This window comes from Dromiciops gliroides, chromosome 2 (assembly GCF_019393635.1).
Source record: "Dromiciops gliroides isolate mDroGli1 chromosome 2, mDroGli1.pri, whole genome shotgun sequence".
Classification (NCBI taxonomy): Eukaryota; Metazoa; Chordata; class Mammalia; order Microbiotheria; family Microbiotheriidae; genus Dromiciops; species Dromiciops gliroides.
In genome coordinates this window covers 286,574,735-286,589,335 of record NC_057862.1, presented here as the reverse complement: position 1 = coordinate 286,589,335, position 14,601 = coordinate 286,574,735, and the positions used below count along the sequence as shown (strand labels likewise).

General features: G+C 45.9%; 1 protein-coding gene and 1 pseudogene across 5 annotated transcripts in view; both read left to right on the top strand.

The window, feature by feature from the left end:
- The window catches only part of LOC122738739, a 39,028-nt pseudogene extending 36,347 nt beyond the window's left edge, over positions 1–2,681 (top strand).
- A 1,949-nt stretch (positions 2,682–4,630) lies between these two features.
- Positions 4,631–14,601, top strand: part of SEPTIN8 (septin 8) — a 40,398-nt gene continuing 30,427 nt past the window's right edge. For 3 of the 5 annotated variants that reach the window (XM_043981465.1, XM_043981468.1, XM_043981466.1), the window contains exon 1: positions 4,631–4,971. In XM_043981465.1, the coding sequence (XP_043837400.1) occupies positions 4,942–4,971 (30 nt within the window). In that variant the 5' untranslated portion in view covers positions 4,631–4,941. The remainder of the gene's footprint in view (positions 4,972–14,601) is intronic. The other 2 variants (XM_043981464.1, XM_043981469.1) reach the window with 1 other exon arrangement.

The following is a 14,601-nucleotide window of genomic DNA, read 5'->3' as shown; positions in this document are numbered from 1 at the left end:
CCCAGGACAGAAGCTTGTGAGATACACCTGGTTAGCTGGCATGATGTGGATTAAGATCCACAAAGGAGACTGAGAAGGTGACATCTGGTAGGAGGAGAGAGTGTTGTCCTGAAAACTAAAGAAATCAAGTTATCAAAGAGAAAAGAGTGATCAATAGTGCCAATGCCTGAAGAGATGTAGAGAAGAAAGAGCACTGATAAAGGGCTATTAGATTTGGAATTAAGCAATATCAGTAACTTTAGAGACAGCAGTTTCAGTTGAATGATAAGGTCACAAGCCAAACTGTAAAGGAGAGTTAGAGGAAAGGAAATGAAGGAACCTGTTGTAAATGACCTTCTCAAATAGTTTAGCTGAAAAGAGGAGAGATAATAGGATGAGAAGTAGCTAGTGGGGATGGATAGATCAAGTGAAGGTTTTTTTGAGAATGGAGGAGACAAGCAACTTAATAGATAGGGAGAGATTGAAGAAAACTGAGAAAGTGGAGAAGATAGAAGGGACAGCCTACCAGAGAAGACAGGATGGAGTGGCATCATGTGTGCATACAATGGCATTTGTCTTGCAAGGAAAAGGGCTACCTCATTATGAGAGGCTTGGGTGAAGGAGGAGATAGTGGCAGAAGGCATCTGGGTAATGTGAGATGAGAAGAGAAGGGGGAGCTCTCATCAAATAGCCTTAACTTTTCATTAAAATATGAAGCAAAGTTCTCAGCTAAGAGGACAGGTAGAGAAGGAGCCTTGGGAGGTTGAGAAGGATGAAAAGGTTGGAAAGAGCCAATGTGGTTAATTAGGAAGGCATTAAAGTACTGCTTTGCAGCAGGGAAGGCCCAGTTTAGGTTATGTAAAATACATTTGTAGTGGACCTGGTGAGCATGGTTTTGTGGTTTTCTCTGGCTTCATTCAGGGGCACATTTGTAGGGGTGAAAGTAGTGGATGGTGGGATTGATCCAAGACTGAGGCTCAGGGCAAGGTGGATGATAGAATAAGGGGGTAATAGACATGAAAAGAAGACAGGGAGAGTTGAATTGGTTCACCAAGGGATCAATATGGGGAAAAGAGGAGAGTATACATAGTGTAGGGATGGATGGCCTTGAAAAGAACTGAAGGATTGGGATTAGAGGTCATGATGTGGACAAAATACAGGGGTTGGGGGTGCAAGCCAGATGGACAGGTGGAATGACAATAGATTGTGATTGGACAAGGGAGTTTCAGAGTTCATAAATTTGGAAGTGGTGCATTTGTGGGTGATGATAAGATGGCAAGATAAGGACATGGCCATCTTTCTGTATGGCCAAGGTGGGGTGGAGGAGTAGGATATTAAAAGTGATGAAAGGGGGGCAGCTAGGTGTCGAAGTGGATAGAGCACTGGCCCTGGATTCAGGAGGACCTGAATTCAAATCTGACCTCAGACACTTGAAACTTACTAGCTATGTGCAAGTCACTTAACCCTCATTGCCCTGCAAAAAACAAAAAAACAAAAACCAACCAAACAAAAAAACTGACGAAAGTAAAACCAACCCCCCTCCAATATATACATTGACCACAGCTAAGGACAACAATAATGGCAGCAAATGTATGTTATATGTATACACTAAAGATCAAAGAAGGATTAAAAAAATAAGAGGGTAACCAACAAGCCTCCAATCTGTCAGTGAGTCAGGGGTATGTCCGCCCCAAGCATATAAAGACTTTCCCTGGTACAATGGATGGATGAGAACAATTTGTTCCAATGGCTATGAAGGTGGATGAAGCAAGCACTATGGAGCACTGAGAGCTTGGTCAGACATTGAGGATGTCAAGGTCATCCTTGCATCCTGAACCATCGACATTTGTCTTGACTTTGATGACTCTGAAAGAAGAGAGTGAGGCTGACGACTTTGAGCAACTCTGCCTCCCTTAAATCCAACTCGCCCTCAAGTCAAGATGTCACTGGGTACAGTGGGCGGAGTCAGGGGAGCTGGGAGGGGTTGAGCTCTCTTCCTGACAGTGCTTCTGCCTCCACCGCCATGGCCAGCCCAGAGCACCTGGTCCCTCCAAGATGACTCCAACTACGGCACCAGCGTGTCTTTGGCCACCGTTCACATCTGAATGGGTTTTTTGGGACAGTCTACAGCATTTTCTCCAAGTTCTCTTAACTACTGTGACATCATCGATTTTTATGTACTTTGATAACATACAACTATTCCTATCTAAAAGCCCTGCATTGATTTTGGAGTTTCTCCTCGGGTCATTGGGTTTGATTCTGGCATAAATATCCTATTAACTTTTACCTGCTCTTTGGATTGACACTTTTGGAATCTTTGTTGCTATAGCTGTGACATTCCATGATGTGTATGTTGTTCTACATGCTTTGATGTTGACTACTGAGTATTTCTTGGTTTGACTCCATATACTGTCCAATCCAAGAGAGATTTCAGCAAACTTGGAGCAGGACTCTCCGCCTTTTTGTTTATTTTGTTCTTGTCAGGGTTCTTGGGGTTATTCTATAATAACGAATTAGTGGAGGTAAACTTTTCTGCCATGGGAGCCCTTCTGTTCTGTGGATTCATAATTTATGATACTCATCTACTGATGCATAAACTGTCTCCTGAAGAGTCCACATTGGCTGCCATCAACCTCTACTTGGATATCATCAATCTGTTCCTGCACCTATTGTGTTCATTAGAAGCATTTAATAAAAAATGATTGAGAATAAAATGTTTAATTAAAAAAAACAGATGTCACCCTGTGATGTCATTGGTCCTCTTCAAAAGCAAAGGACAAGGGGCAGCTAGGTGGTGCAGTGCATAGAGCACCGGCCCTGGAGTCAGAAGTACCTGAGTTCAAATCCGGCCTCAGACACTTAACGCTTACTGGCTGTGTGACCCTGGGCAAGTCACTTAACCCCCATTGCCTCACTAAAAAAAAAAAAAAAAAAGGACAAACAACAACAAATATCACAGAATTTTAGCATCTTTGAGGTCAAAAAGACCTAAGGCAGCCAGTCTAACCTCTCCCAGAAAGACCTTCATTGATAGGAACTTAATCCATAGAGGCAGCCTGTTGCACTTTAGGATAGCTCTATTTGTTAGGTAGTTTTTCCTTTAAAAGAGTCAAAGTTTGCCTCTCTGTATCTTCTATTCCTTTATCCTCATTCTTCAAAACAGAACATGACAGCTTTTCAGCAAACTGAAGGTTAGGAATTATCTCTGTTGGCACCCTATCGTCTCCAGTATCAAAAATAAAATCTAAAATTCTCTGTTGATCAATGCCCTTTATTACCTACTCTGCTCCCCCTTTCTTTTTTTCCTATTTTTTCCAGCTTTCTTATCACTTATAACCCCTCTTCATCATTTGTCTAAGATTCAGTGACACTGACCTCCTTGCTGTTCCTCAAACAAGCCCTTTCATCTCCTGACTCCATGCCTGGAATACTCTTTCCCCATTTCTATCTCCTGGCCTTCCTGACTTCCTTCAAGACCCAGATAAAAATCCCTTCTCCAGGAAAATTCCCTTCTACAGGAAGTTTTTCCTGACCACCTTAATTCTAGTACCTTCCTTGTGTCCAATTTATCTGCATAGATCTTGTTTGTACATAGTTGGTTGTAAGTTATCTCCCCCATTAGACAGTGAGGTCCTTGAGAGCAGGGCTGTGGCTTTTTCTTTCTTTGTATTCCCAGGGCTTAGCAGAATTCCTTGCACATAGCAGGGGCTTAATAAATGTTTATTGACTGTCTGACTTCCTGTACCGAGGCTAGAGATGTCCTAGTTTCAAGTCTCCTCACCACCATGGTTGCTTTCCTTATTGTGGTTGCATGGCTGCAGTTCAGGTGTGGTGTCTGAGGTAGGTAACAAGCAGGGCATAATCAAATCCATGGACTTCAAGTGGAAACTTAGGCTGAATCTCTACAATTCTACAGTGGTTTGTCTTAAAGTGGCTTTCGACTCAGCTGGGCATTTATATACCCTTTGGATCTAAATTTTATATTTAGGCCTTTGTATTTAGGCCATACCTAAATTTGACAGTGTACATGGGCCAAGTTCTTTGAAGATCCTTCAGCTCCACTGGGAAGATCAGAGGTCTTCTATGGAAACCGAGTTGTCTGTACTTTGGACAAAGTCGATGAGACAAAGCATTTGAGTCTGACATACCCTGAAAGGTCTTCATTCCTACTTGTTGGAAATGACATGTTGGAAATTCCTGTTGGACTAGATGGTCTCTTTGATATCTTCCAACTGTGAAATCCTGTAATTTTTGTGATTAGGCAGAGGGAACCGTATATATGAACTCAAATTGGCTCTCAGGCTCCAAGCGGAAAGCCAAGGGTGTGAAAGGAAGGACAGTAATGGTATACAAGTGTGGCATGTGCACAGGGTTTGGATCTTGGCTCTGCTATTGATTATTTTGTGTAGCCCTGAGCAAGTCATTACTCTCTGGGCCTCAGTTTCTTCATCTGTAAAAAAAAAAAAGATGGGGGGGCTTCCACTAGATGATGCAAAAACTCTCCGCTAGCTCTCTAAGACGTATGGCAAACCCACAACCCCCTCCTGGCACATTGGTCCAGAAAGCCCATTCCTGAAGAGAGATGACAGGTTTTCCCGCCCGCCTCTTCCCAAGCCCGGCCCCTCTCCTTCCCTCCCCAAATTTAGGGAACTACAAGTCCCGGCATTCTGTGCAGCAGCCCAGTTGTTGGACCCAGGGTGGGCTCCCGGGCTAAGCAGAGCCCGGGGCTCCAGCTGGGCTAGAAGGCGGAGGCCGGAGCCGCAGTGGAGACCGGCTTCCCCCGGGCTGGGGTGGGCAGCCGTGGCGGGAGGCGGCCCCGCAGCCTCTTCTCCTCTCCAAGGGGAGTTTCCAGGAAGTGGCCATATTGGATCCATTCAGCCGCAGCGACCCGAGCGGAGAGCGAGCCTCAGAGCCGGCTCCGATCCCACGGTTCCCGTCTCCCAGCCTCCCTCGAGTCCGTCCATGGCGGCTCCGGACCTGGAGCGCCGCTCGGTGAGGGGCTGGCGGGCGGCGTGCGCGGCTTCCCGGGGGGCGGCAAAGTTTGAGTGGCGGGTGGGCGGGGGGGGGGGGGAACGCCGCGGCGGGGGCCGGGCTCTGCCTGTCTGCGGTCCACGCCGGGGGCGCGGGGGTCTGCGCGGGCGGCACCCAGCCTGGCTCCAGAGCCGCCTCTGCCTGATGCCGGCTCCCTGCTGCGGGGCAGCTCCGGAGCCCACGGCTCGGGTGGGCGCGCGATCCTGACCTGCGGGGTGGGGCGAGCCCCTGGTGCGCTGCTGGCCGGCACACCCAGACTCCTCTTGGCGTCGGGGACCCCCGTGGGAGGGGGCTCTGATAGAAAAGGTTACGATGGGTGGAAAGACCGCCCTGCCCCTTAGAGCCAGTGACTGGCAAAGACTTCTGAAATTCCGACAGGGACCCCAGACTCCCTTTAGCTGCATCTCTTCCACTGGGACGTTTTTCTCGGCCCATGTGATGAAGCGCCCCATGTTTGTGTCACTGTGTGTGGGTAGCAAAAACCATCTGATCAAGGCCTCTATGGTTTGAATTGAGACCCCCAAAACAGATTAAACCAGAGCAGCAGCAAATACCCAGGTAATAAGGGCTCCTGTGGATCTGGCCCTGCCTGTCTCCTGGGAAGGGATAAAGGATGGAGTCCATCCGTGGGATCCACAGATGGGTGTGGATAAATAGATATGGCGTGAATGACTTGTGAGGCCTCCGGTTTTTAGGTCTGTGGCAATTTCTCCCTAGTCAGGTTGATCCCAAATTCAAAATGAATGAAGGTTTGGTCCACATTCAGGGTTACAGGGTGCCTCCTAGCTTTGAACTGGTGGAGTTCGTCTATTGGTCTGTTTCAGCAGGTAACCTCATAAAGCTTTTTTCTTTTTTTTAATTCACCCAGACTTGGATTTATTCCAGTGCCTTGTTAGGAATTTCCCCTTGTTGTCTATGAAGTGCATCTAGGTATGACAGCGCATGTGTCTGTGACAGTGAAAGCCCAGGTGGGGCTGACTCAGAGGATTCCTTAATTCACTGGAGACTTTGTAGAATCATGTAGAATGTAGACCCCTGGTCTTAATGGGCCAACACTGGTTTAGATTTGATCCACAGAATGAACCACAAGCCCAAGTGGTAATCCAGAGCTGTGAATGGTAGATTTACTGCTTTTTTGTAGTATGCATGTTTTCCTATGTGATTACTGCCTAAAAAGTGATTCCTGAAGCTGTTCTATCACTAGAGTTCCCACTCATCCCTTCTCTGCACATATATCCTGTGGCTAATGATGGGTATGAAGATTGGCCCTTTGTATGTGAAAGACCAAAAAAAAAATCATTATTTTCTATTAGATTGTGTTCATCTCCTATTCTTTACCCCATTCTCCAGGCTCTTATGACCAGAGACACCCTCTCCCATCCTAGTAAGTGATGTCATTAGCAACCTCACAATGAAAACTAATGAGATGGCATTTATCAGGTTGTGGCTTGGCAAAGTGATCTCAAAGTACTTTTCTAGGGTCTAGCCTTTTCCCTCCCCCCTCCCATTTTACAGTGGAAGAAACTGAGACCTTGGATGAGTGAAGTGACGTGGCCACTATCACACAGCTAGTAAGTGAAAGACCCCAGACTTGGATGTAGGCCTCCTGATTGCCCAGTTCATACCATGAGGGTGCCATTTGTTCTCAGATAATTACTGGGGAGGACTGAGCCCTAGAGAAGGGGAGTGACACAGTCAAGGTCATATAACAAGGAGCTGTGACCCAAATCTGAGTTACCTGTGTTCTATTACTTTGCTTTATGAAATGGGCCTCTTTTAAAATGAGCCTTGTGGGAAGCAGATACCTCCCTGCTTTGGGCCATCTGACAGTGATGGACAAAACCAGGTCTGAGAAATGGGAATCTTACTCCAGCTTCATCTGACATATCTTGGAAAAGGCACTTCATCCTCCTCTGGTTGCCCCATATCTTTCCTGGTCCACCTAAAAGGTCTGGTTGTGATAGGTTAATTACTTCAGTGCTTCAAGGTTATGTGATTTTGTGAGTGTAGATGATAGCCCCTTTATGACTGGGTAGAGGGCTGCTGTGGCCCCAAAGAGCATCACTTTGCAGCCGACCTGATGGTGAGCCTCTTTGAGCTTAGCTACATTTGTCTCTGGTAGGCCATTGCTGGCCCAGTATTCAGCGCTTTTGCAGGACCTTTCAAAGCTTGAGTAGCCTTATCGAAGAATCCAGGCTTCCCTCTATACCATAATGAGGCATTGGAACAGGATTTTGATGGAAGTTAAATTACTGTTTCTTAAATGCTTTGAGCTGCATTTATGAGTATCCTCAATGCCAGCAAATATGCTGTTATTTATGGCCATTTCTTCCAAATTGCAACCTTGGTGGCCTTAGTACCTGCTTTCTAGATTAGCTTTGTGATTAACCCTACAGATGGGCAGGAAACCCTGCTTGGCAGGCTGGACTGGATGCTGCCCTTGGGGCTGGGAGTTGTTTGTTATGGAAGACGTGGCAATTTAGGGCCTTGTTGGGCAGTTCTTTGCCTTAGTGCTTAGATGGATTTGGGTTGATGGTGCCTTAGAACAGGAGAATCTGATGTTTCTTGTTCTGATAAATGGAAAAAGTAGAGTTGTCTTCTGTCTAGCCCTGCCCTTCAGTCCAGCCCCATCTCTTCTAGTTCTCAGAGGTTAAAAAAAAAAAGAGGTCTTTGGCTCCTCTCTTTGGTACCTACTACTGTGCTGTTCACACAATGTGACTTTTTGTGACATGTCACACCTGCTTGTACTTTATGATATAGGTTTCTACCTATCTCACAGAACTTGTCTGTGATTATGAGCTAGACAAGAGGGAAAAGTGAGTTGGGCAAGTGGGGAAAGCTCAGAGATCGGAAACAATTCTGCTTTTTGGCAGGACTGCCTCTTGCCTGGCATCTCTCCTAGTCAGCCTCCCCCCACAATATCTCTGCTTTATCCCCAGTACCATCTGCCACTTCCGTTGTCGCCCTGGTAATCCTAACACTTCCCAAAGCACCAGTGTTTTCTTGGAGTTCCTGTTCCCACTCTGAAGCCTGTGAGTGGGAGGAGAAGAAAAGGAGAAGGAATGGAGAGAGGTGGGGACTGTTCTCCATCTTTACCAAAGAGGACCCATGGCTCCATCCCTATTTCCCCATTATCTCTGTCTGTGGTGGCCCACTGTCTTCCCTCTCCTGTGTTTTCCCTGTGATTGTGTGAACTCTCCCCATCCATGATGATCAATTGTCCTTTGGTATCTGGGGCACAGCAGGTCAATTTTCCCACTCTTCCTACCAAAAACCAAAAAATCATTGATTACTGTAAAAAAAAAAAAGCAACACCAAAACCAAAAACCTCGATCTGTTGGGGGTTGGGTTTCACTTTTACTGACTCACTATTACCTGAGGTGGTCACTGTACTTTAGTTTCTCTGTCTGTCAAATGGGGATAATAACACCCACTCTTCCTATCTCACAGGAGTCGAATGAGGAGCAGAAGTGGCATTCAGATGTGAGGGATCATTGTTATTAAGGGAGGACCTAGTGCTTCAGGGGGTGAGCTCCAAGAAAAGACAAGACTGTGTTCTATTCTGTCCTACCCCACTTGGAGTATGTTCCCCATACTGGCTCCCTCAAAAAGCATTAATAATGGGATTGGTTATAAACAAGCATAGGACTGATCAGAACAGTCTCCGTGTGGTGTACTGAATAAGGTGTGGGAAAACTTGAGTTCATATCTTGTGTCTGTTTCCTTGGGCAAGTTAGTTAGCCACTCTGTGCCTGTTTCCTCATCTGTAAAATGGAGATAACAATATAACCTATCTCAGAGGGTTGTTGTGAGGATCAAATGAGTTAACATATATAATGCAATTTGCAGACCTTAAAACATATAAATTCTAGCTATCATTTTTGTTATTATTATTATTATTATTCAGCCAGCAGCCCAGTTGAGATGGGAACATATAAAATAAAGAGGAGTCCTTGACCTCGAAAGGTTTAAACTCTTGTTTGGCAAGACAAGTCATGAAATAGATGTTTAGAGAAGGGAGAGATCAGTAGAGGGGAGAGGAGGCAGAGTCATGAAGGAGGCCAGATGTAGAATCAGGACATCAGAGCTGGAGGGGCCCTTGGAGATGAATCCAGTCCAACGACTAGAGAGGTGAAGTAAGTTGTGCAGAGTGGTTGGGAGGGGGAGGGTTGGGACTCGTGATTGCTGATCCAGTACTCTTTTCACATGGCCTCCTGAACTGGCTCTTGAAGGATGGGTAATTGGAGAGGAACAAAGAAGGCATTTTGGTTAGGGAAAGCAAAGTGACCAATAGAGAGGCAGGAATGAGCATGGCATGTTCAAGGACCAACACTGGAGAGAGCGAATGATGAGAATGTGAGGCGCCCTGGCTAAATAAATTATAGCCTAGAAAATAAAGTAGAGAAGTATTTATACCAGATGTGATAGTCAATGGGGAGCCATTAAAAGTTTTTCACTACTTTTGCAGCAAATGTAGGATGTATTAGGGGAGGCTAGGAACAAACTGATTGTTAGGCTTTGGTGTAATCCAGGTGTAAAATGGTAAGGGCCTGCCTGCCTACTGTAATGGGACAAAAGGGGGAATGGAAAGCAAGGACGAGATGGGAAGATATTGCAAAGGAGAAATCAGTAGGACCTGGACAAAGTGGATGTAGGAGTGATGATGGACAGGGAGGAGTCAGAGTTGAGGATCTGAGCCTGGGATCTCTGAACCAGGGGCTAAGTTTATGTTTTGAGCGGTAACTAAAACAAGCTCGTCTGTGGCCCACGTCCAGTCCATTGGAATAAGAAGCAGCTGCAGAACTAGAGAGGAAAGGGTCTAAGGGTTGCCCTGTCTCTTAAATGCCTTGAACATTCCCACCCTCTCTGCTCCTTGGTTGCCCCATGGGGCCCCTCGGGGCCTTTTGCTAAGGCAGATGACTAGACCAACCAGAGCAATACAAACAAATAGTTGGAGTTATTCATGGAAATCGAGGCATCCAAAGTGCCCTGCTCCAGAACTACTCCCACGACTGAAATGACTGTATATTTCATTCCTCAAGGTCCCCATGGAAGAGATGGCTTTCATCCCCCTAGGTTCTCACTCCCCTTATGTTCTCAGGGGTTTGGGGATTAAGGAAGGGGATCTGATGTATAAGGTACCACTGCCAGGGAAGGAGTCCAGAGGCTATAGAGGTGCTCTGCAGAAAGCTTATTAGGGGGAATATGATAAAAACCAGAGATGTCAGAAGCTTTGGATCTGCCATTTTGAACCCAACAAATCCCCTTCCCTGATAATAGAGGGTGAAAACATGAGTAGAAGAGTCCCTTGTAGGGCAGGCAAGTACTATGTATGACTAGCTACAATTCTCCTGATGTTCTGTGTAGTCATGACACTTAGTTAAATATTTCACATTTCAGCCCTCAGAGTAGACTGTATGTCTGGGTTCTGGCTCCTATCCTGTTGGTTTTATCCTACCAGACCTAACTCCCATCAATTTGGGGATCTCCAAGCCCAGATCCTGTCATGCTGAACCCACTTTATGATGATGCCCCATCAGACTCAATCCTTTCCATGCTGATCCCTATCATGATGGGAGCTCAGTTTTTTCAGACCCAGGCTTTGGGCAGAAGCCCAGAACTGAGTGGGGGGAGGAGATATTTGGGCATGTCAGAATGGCTAAGGGCTCATGTTAGAGCATGTTTAAGACCCACACTTTCTGGCTGATGGTGCTGTTGCTTAGCTGAGAGTCACAGAGGTCCTGAGGCCTGAGGGTGATCGGTGGTCAAGTGGAGTGGACCCATATTACTCTGAGACCATTGCCTTCTCAACCCTAATCTACTACTTAGTGTGGTACATTGAGAAAATAGCACCACACCCCACCTCCATCGCTTCATGAGTTATCCTGGCTTCTTACTGCGCCCCTGACATGGAGAACAACTGCTGCAGAGGAACAGCCCCTGATCAGAGAAACCTGGAGGGAATCAGAAAACTTCAGGGAATCCAGTAGGTCTATTTATGTGTAATTGTATGGACCTTGGTGGAGGAGGTGGGGCAGAAGATGGGAAAGAATTTGGGAGGTACCTGCCCTTTTGGTCCTGCCCCATGTTCTGCTGGCAGGGAATGAGGGCAAGCTTGCTTCAGGTAGTACAGGGGCACCTTGAGCCTGACATACCCACATTTACTTTCTTTTTTTTTTTTTTAATTTTTGTGGGGCAATGAGGGTTAAGTGACTTGCCCAAGGTCACACAGCTAGTGTCAAGTGTCTGAGGCTGGATTTGAACTCAGGTGCTCCTGAATCCAAGGCTGGTGCTTTTTCCACTGAGCCACCTAGCTGCCCCTCCACATTTACTTTTATACCCACCATATTAATTCAGTACTAAAAGGCTTCATGGTGGGCTTAGGGCAGACAGATCTATTTTGTCTGATAGAAGAATTCAGGCTGCCATAACTGGTAAATCATATATGAGTAATGGAGAACCAGATGAGGGTTTCCTTCTTGTGGTGACACCTGAACCATGGCCTGTGGCTTTGAGGTGTTTGTGGCAGCCCACCCTTCTGTTGGGATGTAGGAATACTGTAATTGGTTTTCTGATCCCATACAACTAAGGGCTTCCTCCTCATCTTCCCAGTTCCAGACTGGGCCACTTATTCACAGCCTTTGAAACCTCAAAACTATAGCGGCTCTTGCATGGTTTTGTTTGTAACAGATACCTTGGCTAGGCAGGGACTGCGAGAAACCCAAAGAGAAAGCCCAGTGGGGAAGAGGTGGAAACACAGACTACCTTCACTTCATTTTCTAATCTGAAGTCAAGCAGGCAACATAATTGTTGTTAATAGCACCTAGCAGAGCCTTGCACGTAGGAGGTGCTTTATCATTGGTGGCTGAATTTAATTTGTTGAACAACCACTTCCCTTGCAGCCCTATTTGTCACTCTGGGCAGACCCTGTATGGGGAGCAAGAGCGTGTCAAGATCCCTTATTGCCTAATGGAGGAACTGGAGGCTAGCCAGCAGTTCACATGAAAAAGATTGGGGCTTTTAGTGGACTGCAAGATTGAGTCAGTGGCGTTGTTTGGCAGCCAGAGAGAACAAGGCTCCATTAAGAAAAGGTAGGGTGTCCAGGACAAGAGAGGTGACTGTCCTGCTGGCCTCTGCTCTGCTCAGACTGGATCTGGAATATCGTGTTCGGTTCTGGTTGCCACCTTTTAGGAAGGACATTGCTAAACTGGAGAGGACTGCAGCGACTGGTGAGGGCTCTGAAGACCTTGTCACTTGGGGATTCGTTGAGGGAACCGGAGGCATGTTTGGCCTAGATAGGACAAGTTTTAGGGGGGACCTGATGCAAGGATTTGAAGGGTTGTCACGTGGAAGAAGGATCGGACTTTCTGCTTGGACCTAAAGGATAGAATTAGGAGCAGGGATGAAAGTTGTACGGAGGAAGATTTAGGCTCAATGTAACAGAAAAACTTCCTAACAGTTAGAGCTATATCAAAGTAGTAGGGGCTGTCTAGAGAGGCAAAGAGTTCCCCTGACTAGAGGTCATTCAGAGAATCTCAGAGTAAGAAGGTATCTCAGAGGCTGGCCCATACCTGAAAAGAATACCCTTTGTACTATTCCCAGCAAAGTCATCCTCAAACCAGGGAAATGGAACTGTGTATATGGAATCGACTTAAAATGCCTTTTTTTTAAAAAGGAGGCCTTGGGAAAAGAGTGAATAAAGTACTGGACTTGAAGTTAGGAAGAACTAGGGTCCAAAACCATCATTGTCACTTACTAGTCATGTGACAGGTCAGTTAACCCTCAGTTTCCGCATCTGCAAAATGGGAATAACCCACAATACAATCTTCACACAGGGTTGTTGTGAAGCTCGTGTATGTACGTGTGTGTGTGTGTGTGTGTGTAAACTTGGTACCTGTTACAAATTTTGGTTATTATTGTTATTTTTTTTTTACTGCAAGTTAATAAAGTGCAAACTATGTTTCAATGTTTAGGAAAAAGGAGGTAGTGTACAGCAAGATAATTTGTCTCCGGGGCAGCTAGGTGGCGCAGTGTAGAGCAACAGCCCTGGAGTCAGGAGTACCTGAGTTCAAATCCGGCCTCAGACACTTAACACTTACTTACTAGCTGTGTGACCCTGGGCAAGTCACTTAACCCCAATTGCCTCACTTAAAAAAAAAAAAGATAATTTGTCTCCAAGTGAAGGTAAGGAAGACAAAGGAGCATGCTGAAGCAAGTTTGGCTCTGGTTACCCTAGGACTTTTTATGGTCTTATTAAGGAATTAGTCTAGTTAGATGCCTTTTGGGGAGATGGTAGCACTAACTAGTCTTTGACTCCCATGTATTGGACTGTTGGAAATAAGTCTCATTAGAACCTTAGGGTCTCATTAGATGTCCAGTGGCCCATGTGCCCTGATGGTGGCTCCAATCTGCGTTGAATAACTACAGAATTAATTTCTCTAATGATCTAGCCTGGCTTGGGAAATTTGGAATGAGAGTCCAGGCAGTCTGGGAAAACACTTGGAATTCTTCCCAGAGCCCAGGGGGAGTTCCGTTTCAGTCTGTAAATTTGCTGGCTACAGGCTCCCCTACTAAGGTCAGGCCTGGGTGGAATGACTAGCAGGGCCACGGCTAGGGAATAGAGGTTGTAAAGTAAACAAGGCTATTCAGGGACCAAAAGAACCTCCGATTCTGGGAGCATAAGGGCTAAGAGATAGGATTGGAAACTTGGGTTTTATTTTTGAATTTGCTGTTGAGTTGCTGTGCTAGGCATTGAATCTCTCTAGCCCTTATTTTCCTTTTGTATCAGGCTAGTGAAGCCACATCTATTAGGGAAAGAAATGTACAACAGATCCTGACTGTGATCGCTCCTTCTTTTTTTGCTCTTCAGCTAACTCAAACAACTATTCAGTATCGGCTCGGTGCTAGGCAAACAACAAAATAGGCTTTGTCCTCAAAGAACTTACACTTGACTCTGGGAGGCAAGCGGATTCAGATATAACATGGACACAACTAAGTAAATAAAAGGAATATTCAAAGGAATTTCAAGAAGAAGAGACTGCTACTAACATGAATTGAAGATGCTACTCAGATGATGGTACAATGTATCTCTCTCTGGAGGAGGAAAGGCCTGATGGGTAAACTAGGGCACTTCAGTTGATCTTGACAGCATTTGGGGCATCAGAGAGTTATGAACTCTGAGCAAGAGGTTGAGTGCATGTTTGTATACCCGATGCATTTCTTTTTGTTGTTGTTTTGTTTGTTTGTTTTTGTGAGGCAATTGAGGTTAGGTGACTTGCCCAGGGTCACACAGCTAATAAGTGTTAAGTGTCTGAGGCCGGATTTGAACTCAGGTTCTCCTGACTCCAGGGACAGTGCTCTATCCACTGCACCACCTAGGTGCCACCCCGGCCCCCATGCATTTCTTTTTTTGGGTTTTTTTTGTTTTTTTTTAGTGAGGCAATTGGGGTTAAGTGACTTGCCCAGGGTCACACAGCTAGTAAGTATTAAGTGTCTGAGGCCGGATTTGAACTCAGGTTCTCCTGACTCCAGGGACAGTGCTCTATCCACTGCACCACCTAGGTGCCACCCCGGCCCCCATGCATTTCTTTT